Source organism: Ranitomeya imitator, chromosome 4 (genome assembly GCF_032444005.1).
Source record: "Ranitomeya imitator isolate aRanImi1 chromosome 4, aRanImi1.pri, whole genome shotgun sequence".
NCBI lineage: Eukaryota > Metazoa > Chordata > Amphibia > Anura > Dendrobatidae > Ranitomeya > Ranitomeya imitator.
The window spans coordinates 102,908,669-102,928,988 of NC_091285.1; the positions used below are offsets into that span (position 1 = coordinate 102,908,669).

Sequence of the window (20,320 nt, forward strand, 5' to 3'; positions counted from 1 at the left end):
CCCGCGGTGATGTCCAGGGGCCGCCGGAGAGGTGAATATATCAATATTTTTTATTTTAATTCTTTATTTTACACATTAATATGGATCCCAGGGCCTGAAGGAGAGTTTCCTCTCCTTCAGACCCTGGGAACCATCAGGATACCTTCCGATACTTGGTGTCCCATTGACTTGTATTGGTATCAGATATCGGTATCGGCGATATCCGATACTTTTCGGGTATCGGCCGATACTATCCGATACCGATACTTTCAAGTATCGGACGGTATCGCTCAACACTACTCATCCCTAATTGGGAAATTGTGTGCCCTTCCAGCTTTTTTTTGCAAAATATAAGAAAGGATCCACCTGAAATTTGATGGTGGATACCATACTTAGAAATTGTGGGCGGTAAAGGTAAGTCCTAATTTGTGCATATAGAAAATTTTAAAGTTTATAACCAATCTAGTTTGGCTGCTGCACTGGAATTTTTTTACAGACTTTTTATAGTTATCGCAAATTTCATATGCTCACCTATTATTGTTTTTACGGTATTGAAAGCAACCTAGTGGATGCTCCAGGCAATTGCTTTATAATGTGAAGCTACAGAAACAGTTTATTACAGGGCCCCTATAGCCACTGTTCCATAGAAATCACATCATCGGCCAATATAAACTACACCACCAAGATGAAAAAGAGGAAATACAGCATAAAAAGACCTTAATTGTATGAATATTAAATACCTGCATATTATCTGTTGCATCTCCTAGCATGCCACCAAAAGTGATCGAATTTGTTACAGTTGCCAAATAAATAAACAGAATTGCTGAGAGGCATTGAAGATTGAGGGCGTCATAAAAATCACTCCAATACAATGGTGCCTTTCTTCTAATATCCTTTAGGAGTCCACCAAAGAACCTTAGGGACAAAATAAGCACTATTATATAGTAGTAGAAATATTCCACACCATTGAACATATATTTAAATGACCTTTTACTGCATTTCCATCTTTACGTCATGAATACATAAATTTCTTACTCACAAACTGCTAACATTTATTTCCATAATTCCTATCATAATTATTTTCCTATTATTAACCTTCCTTCAACCTTACTTTCATCTTCCTTTATACAGTGTGTTTCATAATTAAAATTTCCTTTTACCCATGTGTGTAAAAAAAACCAAAAAACTGAAAATCACGAAAAAAACACGTTTGTGAATATTAAAAGCGAACCTGTCATCAGGACTGTGCTCAGTAACCTACAGACAGTGTCAGGTCGGCGCCTTTATACTGATTACAATGATACCTTGGTTGATAAAATCCGTCTTGTGGTTGTTGTTTAATCCTTCTTTGCAGTTTTCAGTTGATGAGATTCTCGTGCTTCGGGTTGGGCGGGGCTTTGGGTGGGGCTGTGGGCGGGGTCTCTATGTGGTGCTCTGCTTACATATTCATCTTTATGGCTTACGACAGGTCACTGATCGCTCACTGACCTGCCCCCTATTTTACATACTTAAGGCCACATTCACACGTTCCTTTTTTATCCTGCGGGTTCTCCCGCAGCGGATTTGATAAATCTGCAGGGCAAACCCGCTGCGGTTATCCCTGCAGATTTATCGCGGTTTGTCCTGCGGGTTCCGCTGCGGGTTCCGCTGCGGGTTCCGCTGCGGGATTTACCCCTACTATTGATGCTGCATATGCAGCAATATGCAGCATCAATAGTAGTGTTAAAAATAATAAAATCATGATGATATACTCACCCTCTGATGTCCCGATCTCCTCGGCGCTGCAGGCGGCGGTCCGGTTCCAAAGATGCTGTGCGACCAGGACCTTCGGTGACGTCACGGTCATGTGACCGCAACGTCACCAAACCGAAGGTCCTGGTCGCATAGCAAACCTGAGACCGGACGGCCGCGTGCAGCGGTGAGTATATCATGATTTTTTATTTTAATTCTTTTTTTTTAATACAAATATGGTTCCCGGGGCCTGGAGGAGAGTCTCCTCTCCTCCACCCCGGGTATAACCCGCACATTATCCACTTACTTCCCGCATGGTGGGCACAGCCCCATGCGGGAAGTAAGCGGATCAATGCACTTCTATGGGTGCAGAATCGCTGTGATTCTGCACAAAGAAGTGACATGGTCCTTCTTTTTTTCCGCAGCAATTCAGCGAGTTTTTTTTCGGGTTTTTCCGCATCATGTGCACAGTGGTTCCTGTTTTCCATAGGGTAACATTGTACTGTACCCTGCATGGAAAACAGCTGCGGACCCGCAGCGGCAAAATCGCTGTGGTTCCGCAGTAAAAACCGCATAGTGTGAACATGGCCTAATAGAATTATGGGTTGAAAAAAAAATAAATTCACATACATCAGGCAGGCGGCGGCGCCAGCGTTATAGTATGGTAAGGTGGATAATATGGCTGCTTTCATGTTATTAAGAAATATAGTGCTTCTGCGCAGCAGCTGACACCATTTTGATTGCGATTTTTTTTTACAACAAAACTATATTCATAAATAACATGAATACAGAGATATTATACATCTTACAGCGCATTGCCACTGCCGCCGCCTGCCTGAGGGATGTGATTTTTTTTTTTCAAACGATAATTCTATGTACAGTTGTATGTAAAAGAGAAGGCATCAGTGACCTGTCATAAGCTCATATTGATGAATATGTAAGCAGAGCACAAAATAAAGCCCTGCCCACAGCCCCATGCACAGTTCCGCTCGGAAGCACAAAGAATCTCATTAAATAAAAACTGCAAATAAAGATTAAACAACAACCACAAGATGGATTTCATCAACCAAGGTATCATTTTAATGGCTCATACCCATTTGCGAGAAAAAAGGAGGAGTGCAATCCGATAGCAAAATCGGATTGCACTCGGACCAATGTTATTGAATGGGTGACATCTAGTGATGAACGAGTGTACTCGTTGCTCGGGTTTTCCCGAGCATGCTGGGGTTTTCTCCGAGTATTTGTAAGTGCTCGGACATTTAGTTTTTGTTGACGCAGCTGCACGTTACAGCTGCTAGCAAGCCTGAGTACATGTGGGGGTTGACTGGTTGCTAAGGAATCCCCACATGCATTCAAGCTGTTTACTAGAGACATCTCATTTGCAATTTTTTTTCTCAGCTGAAATCGGACCGAGAAAAAAATCCCAGCATGCTGCGATTTGCTGTATAACTTGGACGAGACTCACCAATGCAAATCAATGGTTATGAAAAAAAAACGCACATCACTCGCACCATGCGAGTGCTGTCCATTTTTTACACACCAGTGTCCTTTGAAAAGCTGGCAATTCATATGTGGCTACTGTAAAAATCACACTGACAGGTTATAGAAAAGATAGAATAGATACATACGCATAGAATATGGAGCGCCCCCAGATGTAGGGCCACGGGATTCTTGTTCCGGGGTTGTCACGGTGGCTAGACCCGGTCCGTGACCCTACTAAGGGGCTTCCAATAAAAGGTGATAGTGCGTGGTGCAGAACGCAAGGAATAACAAGGACACAGGGTTGCAGTCTCTTTACCGTTTTACTAAAGGCTTCGGGATCCGCAATCCAGAGCACTGCTAACAGGGCTGACTGAGACCGGCCGGTCCGAAGGCACATCCAGAGTTCCCTTTGCAGGTGGAAATCAGTGTCTACCTTCTAACGCCTGTGTGTTGTAGTCCTTCCCTGCTGAGCACCACGGGATAGTCCTCACAACGGTCGTATCAGTTCTTTCTCTTCTCTCTGTCCCCCAGTATGATATGGCTAGGACGCACCCGTATGACAGGTAGGCCTGGAGTTATTCTGGGACCCTAGAGACGCCCCTCTCCCAAGTCTGTTACTTCCTCGGTGCTCCGGCCACCGGCTACACGCCTCAGAAGGATGTTGCCGCGGTCTTAGGGGCACGACTCCTTCTGGTTCTATCTCCTTCCTACTCTGATCCCGTTTCTCACTTCTCCACAATATACTTCGCTTCGTGTCCTTTCTTAAGATGCCGCCGCAAGGTAGTGCAGGCACGGCCCCGTAACAATCGGTCCTTTCTGCTAGGCCCCTGCCAGGAACCCACCTCTGACAGGTCCTCCCTGGAGCTCTCCCAGGCTACATTCTCCCTAACTTCCTGTCCAATCCCCAGTTTTACCAGAGTGTGAGGAGTGGCCTTTTGCTCCCCCTGGTGGCCGGAGTGTGAAGTGTAATGTGTGACTGTGGTACCTGGTCAGGTGAACTCTTTTAGTGCAATCAGACGCAACATCACTCCCCTTAGTGGCAGAGCAACATTACTGCAACGACCAGGACTCTGGGGCGCTGCACTCCCCCCTGGTTAAATCCAGTACTCCCGGACTGGGAAAAGAAGAATAACAATACAAGTTAGTAGAAAACACAAAATTTTCAAATACGATGAACAAGTAAATATAACAGTGCTTCCCGTTATGGGAGGTGAGGATGCTTGGACGTTGCAAAGGTTGGCCATGCATAGTTCATGACTCCCAGTTCAGTAGGTGCAACCTTGAAATACCAGGGACCCCGGGTAAACAAAGGGGTCCCTGTGAAAGCTTTGGAGCGATTCACTGTCCATCACACCATTGTCCATTCTTAAACCGTAACAAAGATATTTACACAAACATTTTCAACCAAATAGCAACTATCATTAATATCTCCAAGTCTTATAGCAAAGTGGAGTCTTATTCTTAGTGCTACGCGTCGACCTCCGCAGCGCAGGGGTTGCAACTCGCCTGACAGGGACCGCTACGCTGGCTATCGCTGGTGTAGTACACTGTCTTCTAGCTACACTTCTAGTGAGTCTGGGCAGCACCGGCATGCTGGAGTTCTCAGATCTGTCACCACTAATGGTGGGCATGGCAGATTCACCAATAGCAGAGGGAGGGCTTGCTGGTTCGACTGTTGGCATCGCATCTTCTGGTGGGGTCTGCTGTGCTTGCGGGACCGGATGACCTGGCACCACATTTAGTTCTGGCAGTTTCAGTTGACGAAACGTTAAGACTGGTACAACAATGGCCTGATTGATTTGAGTCCACGACTGGGGAAAGTCGCCAAGAATAGTGTGTATCATCTTCTCCTCTTCCACGGGCGGAGAAGTCCCGGGGTCTGTTTCCCCATCTCAGCTTATCAGGGCATATTTTCAGGTGGTCTCTGGATATCGCCGCTGAGGTTTCCCCTCCGTCTTTGCTGATGAGACAGACCTTCGCATTGTCGAAATCAGAGGGCAGAACGGTATACGGCTCCGCTTCCCATTGATCATCAAGCTTGTGTAGTCTCCTCTTTCGTTTGAGTACCTGCTCACCGGGTGCCAAGGGAGTTGCGGGAGCATGCTGGTTGTAGTCCCTTTCTTGTTTTTGTTGGGCCTGGGCCAGACTTCTTTCTACACATTCCTGTACTTTGTGGTACCTTTGCTGCCTCTCGGTATCCCAATCCGCATCTGGCGATATATCTTCGGGAGTCAGGATCCCCATATCCAGATTGACAGGTAACTTGCTAGACCTTCCTCGCATCAGGTACGCTGGAGTGCAGTTGGTGGAATTCACCGGGATGTGGTTGTACATGTCTACCAAGTCTGGTAACTTTGTGGGCCACAAGTTCCGCTCCTCTACAAGTAGGGTCTTCAGTAAGTCGATCACCACTTGGTTCATCTTCTCACACATCCTGTTGGTTTGTGGATGGTACGGCGTGGTTCTGATCTTCTTACACCCGTACAAATTGCAGAACTCCTGGAACACCTCCGCCTCAAATGCTGGTCCCTGATCGGTTAGCACCTTCTCCGGGTACCCATGGGGTCTACAGAAGTACTGCTGGAAGGTTTTGGCAGCCGTCCCAGCCGTTAGATCCTTGACCGATACGACTACCAGGAATCTGGAGTAGTGGTCCACAATGGTGAGAGCGTAGAGATAACCTGACCAGCTAGGTGTTAGCTTCACATGATCCAGTGCGACCAACTCGAGCGGTCGTTTGGTGATGATGGGCTGCAAGGGAGCCCGTTGGCTTTCATGATCCTTCCGGCATAGGCTACAGGGGCCACACTCTCGACACCACTTCTCAATGGCTTTCTTCATGCCAATCCAGTAGAACCTCCCATGGAGTAGCCTCTCCAGCTTCCTCCACCCGAAGTGTCCTGCCCCATCGTGGTATGCTCCCAGGACCATCGGCACATCCTGTCTTGGAACCACGATCTGCCATACCAATTCATTAGTGCGTGGGTCGATGCTCCTCCGGCACAGCTTGCCATCGTGAATGAACAGTTTGCCCCTCTCCTTCCACAATTGTAATGCCTCTGGTGGATCATCTGGGCCGGGATGCAAACCTGCCTGCGTCAGGAGCTCTTTCACCTGATGGACCGCAGGGTCACCATCCTGGTTCTCTGCCCACCCGTGATGGGGCAGGGGATTCAACGGGGCGCCCTGTTTATTCCTGCGCCTGTTCTCCACCTGATGGGAACACTGAGTTGCCTTGGGGCGATGGAAAGCGGGCAGCTCTACATCTTCAAATGCTTCTGGATCTTCTTCCATTTCGGGCAAGTGAGGCATTCGGGACAATGCATCGGCATTCGCATTCTTGTGCCCCGCCCGGTACTTGATGGTAAAGTCGTAATTGGACAACTGGGCCATCCACCGCTGCTCTAAGGCACCGAGTTTTGCTGTGTCCAAGTGTGATAGCGGATTATTATCCGTGAAGACGGTGAATTTTGCTGAGGCCAGGTAGTGCTTGAACCTCTCCGTCATGGCCCAAACGACGGCGAGGAACTCCACCTTGAAGGAACTGTAGTTGTCAGGGTTCCTTTCAGTGGGGCAAAGTTTCCTGCTGGCGTAAGCGATTACTCTTTCCTTGCCCTTCTGGACCTGGGACAACACGGCTCCCAGCCCCACGTTGCTGGCATCCGTATACAATACAAACGGTTGGTCATATTCGGGGTAGGCCAGTACCTCTTCTCACGTCAGCGCCGACTTTAAGCAGGTGAATGATTTTTCCAGTCCGTCGTTCCAATCAAACGGGGTATTCTTACCCTTGGGTTTCTTGGGTTGGCCCACCAACAGGTCTTGCAGCGGTGCGGCCTTCTTGGTGAAGTCTTTGATAAACCTCCGGTAGTAGCCCACCACCCGAGGAACTGTCGGACTTCGTGGAGGTTACCGAGCTGCGGCCAGTCCTTTATCACCATGACCTTGTCCGGGTCTGGGGCCACTCCTTCGGCACTCACCACATGGCCCAGGTACTGCACTTTGGGTTTCAGCAGATGGCATTTGGACGGTTTCACCTTTAAGCCAAAGTTGGACAGAGCTTTAAACACCTCGGCCAGGTGCTTCAAATGGTCTTCATAGGTCTTGGAGAAGATAATGACATCGTCCAGATAAAGCAGCACGGTCTCAAAGTTCTTGTGTCCCAGACAGCACTCCATCATCCTCTGGAACATCCCCAGGGCGTTACACAATCTGAAGGGCATGTAGTTGAACTCGCAGAGTCCCATTGGCGTCGTGAAGGCCGTCTTTGAAGGCGGATGTCTTCAGAAAGTCGACCTCTGTCAATTCACTTCTACATGCTTCATCGGCACATGACCCATCCACGGTGAGGGCCGTCCCGGTCGGACAATTCCTCAGGATGCGGCGAATCTGTTCCTCTGAGCCCAGATTTGAGGCACAAGCCTCTGATCTGAAAGGTCGTTTTCTGGCCCGGGGTTATAGCCGGAGATCCATCAAACATGGCTATGATCGCGCTAGAAAAACCCCACGTGAGACTCTATTACATCCTCCCAATAAGCGGACCAACAGGGATGGGGCTGGTCCCATTCGCTTCATTTCAACTTATAACCACGAGTGGGGCAATATGCGCTCCATCCTTGCTAAACATTGGTCCGTTTTGGGGACTGAGCCCTCCCTGGCGGCCTCCCTTGGCCCTAATCCACAGATGACATCGAGGAGGTGTAAAAACTTAAACGATTTATTGGTGCGTAGCCATTACGTCCCTACCCCGAACAACCCATTTGGTACGAGGGGTCCCAATGCTGGATGCTTCCCATGCGGGCACTGTCTTGCCTGCACCAATGTCCTGCGATGCTCTAGTTTTACATCTACGGATGGGACTAGAAAATATGATATTAGAGAACGGATTTCTTGTGGTACAACCAACGTGGTTTATTATGCAACGTGTCCTTGTCCCATGGTTTATGTGGGTTTAACCACCCGGGAATTGAGAGTAAGGGTCCGTGAGCATGTGCGGGACATTGGTGCGGCCAGGACGGTGCCTGACATTTCTGAACTCAAATCGATTCCCCGCCATTTCAGACTGCACCACAAATGTGATGCGAAAGTATTGAGGGTGAGGGGTATCGACGTTCTACATCTGGGAATTCGGGGTGGGGACAATAAAAAGTTGCTGGCACAAAAAGAAACAAAATGGATAGTGCAACTTGGCACGTTGGCACCAAACGGCCTAAATGAGGCACTAAGCTTTGCCTCCTATTTGTAATTAGTGCTCCACTTTGCTCATGGCGTGTTTATTATATTACATACCTTCTGTTCACTCCTGAACCCCTGTAAATACAGTAATTACAATCCACCTCATCCGGGCCCCTATACCCGACTGCAGTCGGGTGGTTGTTTTTATGTTTTTTTTAAAAATTGTTCTGTGTTTGTGTGATTTTATTATTAATCTTTGTTTTTTCTATATATTTATATCATTAGTGAACTGAAGTGCCTAGAGGTGTTCCTTGTTATCTTGCCCTGTGACCCGTTTAATTTCCAACATCTTCTCTATCATGATGCAAGGACCCCATCGACTGTCACCATGGTGGAATTGAATATGACGCTCCCCATCCAACACTTTGGACATTTCAGGCATGCAGCGAGGAATATATGCACCGCTGCAGGGAATTGGCGCATAGAGACGGAATTATCCTAACTAATTTTTGAATAATTTTCTTATATGTGTTTCTGTGTGCACCCCTGCGTCCTATATATGTGGATAGTGGGAGTGAAGTTTGATGGGCTCTTTGATCTGATTGGGGGGGCGGAGTTGATATTTTATTAGATCTTTTACAAATATTACTTTATATCTACATTGGTGGCAGTGCGTATCGCGCTCCGTTCCGCCTTGCCCTGGTGTGCACCAGCGTCTTTAGGGCTCGTTCGCACATTGCAGGCTTTCCCTGCATGTGCGTGCCTGCCTTGACGCTGGTTTGCACTGCCAGGACCTGCCGGACACAGTGCGCATGCGCCGACAGCGCCACTGCCATTGGCCGCCGGGCGCCATGTGACCGGGGTCAGGGGCTACTTTAAGGTCCTTCTGGGCACATTAGAACTATCCCCTTGAGAAAGCGGCGTCTTGTGGCCGCGAAACGCGCGTCGGGGACCACCTCCCGACTGTCTCTCCACCCTGCCCTGTTGCCCTGTTACTAGGTAAGCTCTTGCTTCCATGCTGGCGTTCATGATGTGTTATCTGTTCCTCACAGTGTCAGCAGGGTCGGCACCGCTGTGTGCATGGGGGCTTACCTCCTAGACTAGGTATACTGGTAGTTTTTTCTATCTGTTTATAGACCGGAGAAGCCCTGTTATTGCCCTCATGTTAGCTTCATGATCTTTGACACCACAATGGTGTTTTTATTAATTATGCTACATGATATATAGGGCTAGGGGTCGCTCTGGGGTGACACACTAGTGTCCATACTGACATCGTTATTAGTGTCCAGTGCCTTACTTTTTTGTCCCTCCCTTGTGTTTCCCGGGGGGGGGGTTGGCAGGGGCCTGCTATGTACATTCATTTTGGGTAGTCACTTTAGGGTGGGGGAGTAGGGGTATGGGGGCTACGTCTTCAGCATTTCTTTGATTTTCATCTTTGTTCATGTTACTTTATGATATTCTTATATGAAATTACATGGTATTTTTTAATCTTTGAATAAAGCTTGTTGAAATTGTTCATCGATGCTCAGTTCCTCCTCCTGTCATTATGATATGTTTTGAGCAGATTTGGTGAGTTCGGAGTTCACTGGCGGTATTTTCGCCAGAACCCGCTGTCTCACATTATGCATTTGGGATTGTTGTTCACACACATACAGTATATATATATACATATATATATATATATATATATATATATATATATATATATATACATATATATACAGTGGGGCAAAAAAGTATTTAGTCAGTCAGCAATAGTGCAAGTTCCACCACTTAAAAAGATGAGAGGTGTCTGTAATTTACATCATAGGTAGACCTCAACTATGGGAGACAAACTGAGAAAATAAAATCCAGAAAATCACATTGTCTGTTTTTTTAACATTTTATTTGCATATTATGGTGGAAAATAAGTATTTGGTCAGAAAGAAAATTTCATCTCAATACTTTGTAATATATCCTTTGTTGGTAATGACAGAGGTCAAACGTTTTCTGTAAGTCTTCACAAGGTTGCCACACACTGTTGTTGGTATGTTGGCCCATTCCTCCATGCAGATCTCCTCTAGAGCAGTGATGTTTTTGGCTTTTTGCTTGGCAACACGGACTTTCAACTCCCTCCAAAGGTTTTCTATAGGGTTGAGATCTGGAGACTGGCTAGGCCACTCCAGGACCTTGAAATGCTTCTTACGAAGCCACTCCTTCGTTGCCCTGGCGGTGTGCTTTGGATCATTGTCATGTTGAAAGACCCAGCCACGTTTCATCTTCAATGCCCTTGCTGATGGAAGGAGGTTTGCACTCAAAATCTCATGATACATGGCCCCATTCATTCTTTCATGTACCCGGATCAGTCATCCTGGCCCCTTTGCAGAGAAACAGCCCCAAAGCATGATGTTTCCACCACCATGCTTTACAGTAGGTATGGTGTTTGATGGATGCAACTCAGTATTCTTTTTCCTCCAAACACGACAAATTGTGTTTCTACCAAACAGTTCCAGTTTGGTTTCATCAGACCATAGGACATTCTCCCAAAACTCCTCTGGATGATCCAAATGCTCTCTAGCAAACTTCAGACCGGCCCGGACATGTACTGGCTTAAGCAGTGGGACACATCTGGCACTGCAGGATCTGAGTCCATGGTGGCGTAGTGTGTTACTTATGGTAGGCCTTGTTACATTGGTCCCAGCTCTCTGCAGTTCATTCACTAGGTCCCCCCGCGTGGTTCTGAGATTTTTGCTCACCGTTCTTGTGATCATTCTGACCCCACGGGGTGGGATTTTGCGTGGAGCCCCAGATCGAGGGAGATTATCAGTGGTCTTGTATGTCTTCCATTTTCTAATTATTGCTCCCACTGTTGATTTCTTCACTCCAAGCTGGTTGGCTATTGCAGATTCAGTCTTCCCAGCCTGGTGCAGGGCTACAATTTTGTTTCTGGTGTCCTTTGACAGCTCTTTGGTCTTCACCATAGTGGAGTTTGGAGTCAGACTGTTTGAGGGTGTGCACAGGTGTCTTTTTATACTGATAACAAGTTTAAACAGGTGCCATTACTACAGGTAATGAGTGGTGGAAAGAGGAGACTCTTAAAGAAGAAGTTACAGGTCTGTGAGAGGCAGAAATCTTCATTGTTTGTTTCTGACCAAATACTTATTTTCCACCATAATATGCAAATAAAATGTTAAAAAAACAGACAATGTGATTTTCTGGATTTTTTTTTCTCAGTTTGTCTCCCATAGTTGAGGTCTACCTATGATGTAAATTACAGATGCCTCTCATCTTTTTAAGTGGTGGAACTTGCACTATTGCTGACTGACTAAATACTTTTTTGCCCCACTGTACATATATATTACACACATGTCAGTGACACACACTTATACAGCTCTGGCAAAAATTAAGAGACCACTGCAAAATGTTCAGTTTGTCTGATTTTTCTCTTTATAGGTATATTTTTTAGTAAAATGTAAATTGTTCATTTATTCTATAAACTTCTGACAACATGTCGCCGAATTTCCAAGCAACAAATTTAGCATTTTTTTCTGACAAAGAAAAATCGTCAAAATAAAAAAATAACCCAGGGCTTTCAGACCTCAAATAATGCAAAGAAACAAGTTCATAATAATTTAGAAACAACAATACTAATGTTTTAACTCAGGAAGAGATCAGAAATCAATAAATTGTGGAATAACCATGATTTTGTAATCACAGGTTTCATGAGTCTTGGCATGCTTTCCACTGCTTCTGGAGCAAAAATGTAAGCAGTTCTTCTTTGTTTGATGGCTTGTGACTATCCATCATCCTCTTGATTACCATCATCCATCATCCTCTTGATTCCATGGCAGTGATCAGGACCCTGCAGCGTGAAGCGGAGTCTCCGATCCAAAGGTTGTCAGCCCCTGTGTCGGCTCCAGAACGCTGCGATCTTGTTTGATCGCAGTGTTCTGGGGGTTAAAGTGCCGGGAGCGGTCTGTGACCACTCCTGGCACTTAGTGCCAGGTGTCAGCTGCGAGAATCAGCTGACACCCGGCCGCGATCGGCCGCACACTCCCCCTGTGCACGGCCGATCAGCTATATCCCGTCCATGGTCAGACGGGTCCAGGGCATATTAAATGCAATGCATTTAATATGCTTTAACCCCTTTCTGACATCTCACGTACTATCCCGTCCATCAATTTTGATGTAAATTAATGAGGTACTAGGTTGTTACATTACAAAGGGTTATATTTTTAGACATGAAATAAAGATGTTTTTATTTATGTAACACAATTAGAAGGGACTAGTGGTGTGGGGGTAAACCACTGTTTGGGCGCATGGGAGAGCTGAGAAGGGAAGGAGCGCCATTTGACTTTTCAATGCAAAATTGGCTGGAATTGAGATGGGACGCCATGTTGCTTTTGGAGACCCACTAATGTGCCTAAACATTGAAACCCCCCACAATTTACACCATTTTGGAAAGTAGACCCCCTAAGGAACTTATCTAGAAGTGTGGTGAGCACTTTGACCCAAAAAATGCTTCACAGAAGTTTATAATGTAGAGCCGTAAAAATAAAAAATAATATTTTTTCACAAAAATGAATTTTGCGCCCCCAATTTTTTATTTTTCCAATGGTACAAGACGAAATTGTACCCAAACGTTGTTGTGCAATTTGTCTGAGCATGCTGATACCCCGTATGTGGGGGTAAACCACTGTTTGGGCGCAGAGCTCAGAAGGGAAGCAGCACCATTTGACTTTTCAATGCAAAATTGGCTGGAATTGAGATGGGACGCCATGTTGCTTTTGGAGAGCCACTAATGTGCCTAAACATAGAAACCCCCCACAAGTGACAACATTTTGGAAAGTAGACCCCTAAGGATCTTATCTAGATTTGTTTTGAAAGCTTTGAACAACTAAGTGTTTCACTACAGTTTATGACGCAGAGCCGTGAAAATAAAAATAGTTTTTTTCCACAAAAATTATATTTTAGCACCCAGTTTCATATTTTTCCAAGGGTAACAAGAGAATTTGGACCCCAAATGTTGTTGTCCAATTTGTCCTGAGTATGCTGATACCCCATATGTGGGGGGGAACCACCGTTTGGGCGCATGGCAGAGCTCGGAAGGAAAGGAGCGCCATTTGGAATGCAGATTTAGATGGATTGGTCTGCAGGCATGATGTTGCATTTACAGAGCCCCTGATGTACCTAAACAGTAGAAATCCCCCACAAGTGACCCCATATTGGAACCTAGACCCTCCACGGAACTTATCTAGATGTGTTGTGAGAACTTAGAACCCCCAGGTATTTCACTACAGTTTATAACGCAGAGCCGTGAAAATAAAAAATATTTTTTTTCCTACAAAGATGTTTTTTTAGCCCCCCAAATTTTTATTTTCCCAAGGGTACCAAGAGAAATTGGACCCCAGAAGTTGTTGTCCAATTTGTCCTGAGTCCGCCGATACCCCATATGTGGGGGGGAACCACCGTTTGGGCGCATGGCAGAGCTCGGAAGGAAAGGAGCGCCATTTGGAATGTAGATTTAGATGCATTGGTCTGCAGGCGTCACGTTGCATTTGCCAGAATCCCTGATATAGCTAAACAGTAGAAACCCCCATAAATGACCCCATAATGGAACCTAGACCCCCCCAAGGAACTAATCCAGATGTGTTTTGAGAACTTTGAACCACCAAGCATTTCACTACAGTTTATAACACAGAGCCGTGAAAATAAAAAATCAACCATCAAAAATGTTTTTTAGCCCCCCCAAATTTTTATTTTCCCAAGGTTAACAAGAGATATTGGACCCTAGAAGTTGTTGTCCAATTTTTCCTGAGTTCGCTGATACCCCATATGTTGGGGTAAACCCCTTTTTGGGCACACGGGAAAGCTCGGAAGGGAAGGAGCACTGATTTACGTTTTCAACGCAGAAATGGGTGGAATTGAGATCGGATGCCATGTCGCATTTGGAGAGCCCTGAAGTGCCTAAACAGTGAAAACCCCCAATTCTAACTGAAATCCTAACCCAAACACACCCCTAACCCTAATCCCAACCATAATCCTAACCACACCCCTAACCCTGACACACCTCTAATCCTAATCCCAACCGTAAATGTAATCGAAACCCTAGGCCTAACCCTAGCCCTAACCCTAGCCCTAATCCTAACCCTAACCCTAGCCCTAATCCTAACGGGAAAATGGAAATAAATACATTTTTTTTATTTTTTTATTTTTCTCTAACTAAGGGGGTGATGAATGTGGGTTTGATTCACTTTTATAGCGGCTTTTTTAGCAGATTTTTATGATTGGCAGCCATCACACACTAAAAGACGCTTTTTATTGCAAAAAATATTTTTTGGCGTTACCACATTTTGAGAGCTATAATTTTTCCATATTTTGGTCCACAGAGTCATGTGAGGTCTTGTTTTTTGTGGGACGAGTTGACGTTTTTATTAATAACATTTTCCGGCACGTGAAATTTTTTGATCGCTTTTTATTCCGATTTTTGTGAGGCAGTATGACCAAAAAACAGCTATTCATGAATTTCTTTTGGGGGGGGGGCGTTTATACCGTTCTGCGTTTGGTAAAATGGACAAAGCAGTTTTATTCTTCGGGTCAGTATGATTACAGCGATACCTTATTTATATCATTTTTTATGTTTTGGCGCTTTTATACGATAAAAACTATTTTATAGAAAAAATAATTATTTTTGCATCGCTTTATTCTGAGGACTATAACTTTTATATTTTTCGCTGTTGACGCTGTATGGTGGCTCATTTTTTGCGGGACAAGATGACGTTTTTAGCGGTACCATGGTTATTTATATCCGTCTTTTTGATCGCGTGCTATTCCACTTTTTGTTCGGCTGTATGATAATAAAGCGTTGTTTTTTGCCTCTCTTTTTTTTTTACGGTGTTCACTGAAGGGGTTAACTAGTGGGACAGTTTTATAGGTCGGGTCGTTGCAGACGCGGTAATACTAAATATGTGTACTTTTATTGTTTTTTTATCATTTAGATAAAGGAATGTATTTATTGGAACAATATTTTTTTATTATTATTATTTATTTAGGAATTTTTTTTTTTTTTTTTTTTTTTTTACACATGTAAAAATTTTTTTTTTACTTTTTTACTTTGCCCCGGGGGGTGGACATCACAGTAAAGTGACAGATCGCTGATCTGACACTTTGCTGTGCACTGTGTCAGATCAGTGATCTGACATGCACAGCAGGGAGGCTTCCCGGGGCCTGCTCTGAACAGTCGCTGGTAAGCCACCTCCCTGCAGGACCCGGAGCGGGCCCCGCGGCCATTTTGGTTCCGGGGCCTGCAGGGAGAAAGGTAGGAGACCCTCGGAGCAATGCTATCACATCGCGTTGCTCCGAGTGTCTCAGGGAAGCCCACAGGGAGCCCCCTCCCTGCGCAATGCTTCCCTATACCGCCGGAACAATGCGAACATGTTTGATCGCAGTGTGCCGAGGGTTAATGTGCCAGGGGCGGTCCGTGACCGCTCCTGGCACATAGTGCCGGATGTCAGCTGCGATAGTCAGCTGACACCCGGCCAAGATCGCCCTACCCTCCCAGTGAGCGCAGCTGATCGCACTGGACGTACTATCCCGTCACTGGGAATTAAGTCCCAGGTCACCTTGACGGGATAGTACGTCCAATGGGATTAAGGGGTTAATAACTTCATCAAAATGGCACTTGTGGCTGCGCCTGCGCTGTAGCATCTATCATGTTCTGATAGATACTACTGCGCTGGCGCTGCTGCCAGCGCCATTTTGATAGAGGCAAATTTTTTTCTGTAACAAAATAGCACCGGCAGGATATTAAAAAAGGAAATTACGTTGACAGATCCCTATATTAAGAAAAATATTATCAAGTAAATTGTATTTTTTTATAATATAGTGATCTGTCAACGTCATTGGTTTTCCTATTTGATTACTAATATAAGACAATACCCTACATTTAAGGACTTATGCCACAGTATGACCAAGAACGCATAGTTTGAAATGAGTCAGTTTGGTGCATTTCCCTGGGCTCTGCATTTTTTACCATCATGTAACTTTTAAAATTATTTTTCAATAAATTTGTTGTTTTTAATTTAACCTTCCCAGACTTGCTGCTGGACACCTTTTCACTATTTGTCTTCGCTCCTGCTTCTGACACAGGCTTGCATGTCTTTGCACTGCCGAAGAATTTCAATTCACTGTTGAGCAGGATAAACTTCATTTTTTTCTATGTTTATATGTACGCAGGTGCTCTGTGTATACAGTTATGGTTGAAAGTGTTGGCACCCTTGAAATTGTTCCAGAAAATTAAATATTTCTCCCAGAAAATTATTGCAATTACAGTTGTTTTGTTATACATATGTTTATTTCCTTTGTGTGTATGGAATGACACAAAAAACTGAAAAAAAAGCAAATTGGACATAATTACATAAAAAAACGCCATACATGGGTTGGACAAAATTGATGGCACTATTCCAAAATTGTGAGTAAACAACTTTGTTTCATGCATGTGATGCTCGTTCAAACTCACCTGTGGTGTGGTAACAAGTGTGGGCAATATGAAAATCCCACATGAAACCAAAAAAAGGGGAGAAGTCGACTCATTTTTGCATTGTATGTCTGTGCGTGCGCCACACTAAACATGGAGACCACAAAGAGAAGAGAACTGTTTGAGGACTTGAGAACTAAAATTGTTGAATAATATCAACAATCTCAATATTACAAGCCCATCTCCAGAGATCTTGATATACTTTTGTCCACAGTGTGCAACATCATCAAAAAGTTTACAACCCACGGGATTGTAGCTCCTTTGCCTGGAAGTAGATGGCAGAAAAAAAGAAAAAAAATTGATGAAAGGTTGCTAAGCAGGATATAGTCAGAATGGAGGATAAGCAGCCCCAATCAAGTTCCAAATAATTTTTTCCTGCATTGGTCCTGCAGGCTCAGAGTGCATCAGTGTCAGCACGAACTATCCATCAACATATGACTGAAATGAAACACAAGGGCAGGAGACCCAGGAGGAACCCACCGCTGACAAGGAGAAATAAAAAACTTAGACTCCAGATTGCCAAATGTACAGTATGTGAGTAAGCCAAAATCCCTCTGGGAAAGTGTCTTGTGGACTGACAAGATTAACTACAATGTGACTGACATTAGACACAGGAAGAGGAAGTTCTGCCATCTTAAGGTCAGTCTGCAGCTAATGAGAACAGGAAGAGGATGTGCTGGAGAGGAAATGACAACATCCTCTCGTGGAAGCACCTCTCTGAGACCAGAGCAGTGGCAGATTGGAGCTGAACTTGTCTGTGACCAGAACCTCTCCAGATGTGAGAAGATTTCCAGGAACGCTGCTAAGAGACAGAAAAGGCCCAGGACCTAGAGTGAGAGGTGTTGGACGCTGCTGAAGAGTTAAGCCACAAGTATCAACAATACCACTCACCTATTGGAAAGGCCCAACATCTGTTTGTATACACTAATTGTTTGTCTGGAGCAGACCCATGTCGGTAAGAATACTAAGGCCCACTGTGACACTGCAGTAAGTAACTTTGCACGCACCACACTACATTCTGGCGCCAAAAGACTTAAGGCTGGGATAAAGCCTATAGTTAGATAGGTATATTAACTGTTCAGGACATGTTTATTGCCAAAATCAGCATACAGAACTTTAAAATTTGTTGCAAATTTCATGTTTATTCCATAACTAAGAATATTATACTACAGCTAGGTGCTGAAACGGTGTGCAACGGACCCCAGGCCAAACTTGAATTTCCTTTTGTTTCTGAAGAGAGAATTTCTGTGGAACATTATAATAACTTCCTTTTTGGAAGTGCATTTGAACAGCAAGGTGGATTGCTGTTAAGGGAACTAGAGAAAGAAACAAAAAATCTATAAATCTTCAGCAGAGCGAGTGTGAGCGAGCTGAGTGTGACAAGAGCGTAAGTGTGGACGGCGGTAAGTGTGACTTGTGATTCAGTGACTTTGGATTCAGGGAGTTTCCAAGGGAGGAATTACTGAATTGCTGTCTGTTTCTTATTAATACTTTGTTTTTATTTTTTATTTTTTATTTAACTTTTCTGTCTGGTACAATCCCCTTTAGGAAATGTGCTCCACTATTGTTAATGCCATCCAGTGCACATCTTGCCACATGTATGCAATCCTTGAGCAGCCGATCGAGGGTGCATACTGCTGTGCGAGATGTGAGCACGTTGTGCATTTGGAAACCCAGATTCTGAATCTAAATGTGCAGCTGGCAACACTGAGATCCATAGACAATATGGAGAGGAGTCTTCTGCTCACTGAGCAGACGCTCAATGGGACAGATGAGGGGGGGGATGGTGGGATGGAGCTGCAGGATGGTGAAGTAGCAAGCTGGGTGACAGTTAGGAAGCGGGGTAGAGGGAAGAGTGCTAAGGAGGCTAGTCCTGATCTGGAACACCCCAATAAGTTTGCTAAGTTGGCAGATGAGGGGGGTGACAGTACAGGGGTAGCACTGCTGCAGCCAGGCATGTCCTCTGAAAGCCGGAGGAGTGACTGCTCCACAGTAAGGAGGGAAATAGGAGAGCAGGGCAGGCCAGACAGGTGCTGGTAGTGGGAAACTCAATTATTAGGGGAACAGATAGGGCAATCTGTCACAAAGACAGGGATCGTCGAACGGTGTGCTGCCTACCTGGCGCTCGAGTCCGACACATCGCTGATCGGGTGGACAGATTATTGGGAGGGGCTGGTGAGGACCCAGCGGTCATGGTGCACATTGGCACAAATGACAAAGTTAGAGGTAGGTGGAAGGTCCTTAAAGATGATTTCAGGGATTTAGGCCGCAAGCTGAAAGCAAGGACCTCCAACGTGGTATTCTCCGAAATACTGCCTGTACCACGTGCCACGCCAGAGAGGCAACGGGAGATTAGGGAGGTTAATAAGTGGCTCAAGAATTGGTGTAGGAAGGAGGGGTTTGGGTTCCTGCAGAACTGGGCCGACTTCTCAGTTGGCTACAGGCTCTACGCTAGGGACGGGCTGCACCTCAATGGGGAGGGTGCAGCTGTGCTGTGGGAGAAAATGGCTAGAAGGTTGGAGGAGTGTTTAAACTAGGAATTGGGGGGGAGGGTATTCAATTTATAGGAGGGGAAGATAGTGCAGATAGAGACCTGGGCACAAATAAGGAAGATGGAGGTGGCGGTGGCATGGGGGGTGGGGTTAGAACAGTTAATAATTTAAGAAAGAGTAGAGGTACAGAGAGGAACATCAAGTGCATGTATACTAATGCCAGAAGCCTCGCCAACAAAATGGACGAATTAGAACTAATGTTGTTGGAGCATAATTATGACATGTTGGGGATATCTGAAACGTGGCTGGATGAGAGCCATGACTGGGCTGTTAACTTGCAGGGTTATAGTCTGTTCAGAAATGACCGTACAGATAAGCGAGGGGGTGGGGTGTGTCTGTATGTAAAATCGTCCTTAAAACCCATCCTGCGTGATAATATAGGTGAATTTAATGAAAACGTAGAATCCCAGTGGGTGAAGATAAGGGGAGGGGGAAAAAATAATAAATTACTGATAGGGGTTTGTTATAAATCTCCAAAAATAATGGAAGCAATGGAGAATATCCTCGTAAAGCAAATAGATGAAGCTGCGACTGAAGGAGAAGTCATTATTATGGGGGACTTCAACTACCCTGAAATAGATTGGGGAACAGAAACCTGCAGTTCCAGCAAAGGTAATCGGTTTTTGACAACTATGAGAGACAATTACCTTTCACAACTGGTTCAGGACCCAACAAGAAGGGGGGCACTGCTAGACCTAATATTAACCAACAGGCCAGACCGCATATCAAACATAAGGGTTGGGGGTCACTTGGGAAATAGCGATCACAAAATAATAAGTTTTCATGTATCCTTTAATAAGATTTGTAGTAGAGGGCTTACAAGGACACTAAATTTTAGGAGGGCAAATTTCCAACGGATGAGAGAGGATCTTGGTGCAATTAACTG

At 45.1% G+C, this 20,320-nt stretch overlaps 1 protein-coding gene across 2 annotated transcripts in view; it reads right to left on the reverse strand.

The window, feature by feature from the left end:
* Positions 1–20,320, reverse strand: part of SLC4A9 (solute carrier family 4 member 9) — an 859,184-nt gene that overhangs the window by 447,655 nt on the left and 391,209 nt on the right. For both annotated transcript variants that reach the window (XM_069763883.1, XM_069763884.1), the window contains exon 9: positions 720–894. In XM_069763883.1, the coding sequence (XP_069619984.1) occupies positions 720–894 (175 nt within the window). The remainder of the gene's footprint in view (positions 1–719; positions 895–20,320) is intronic.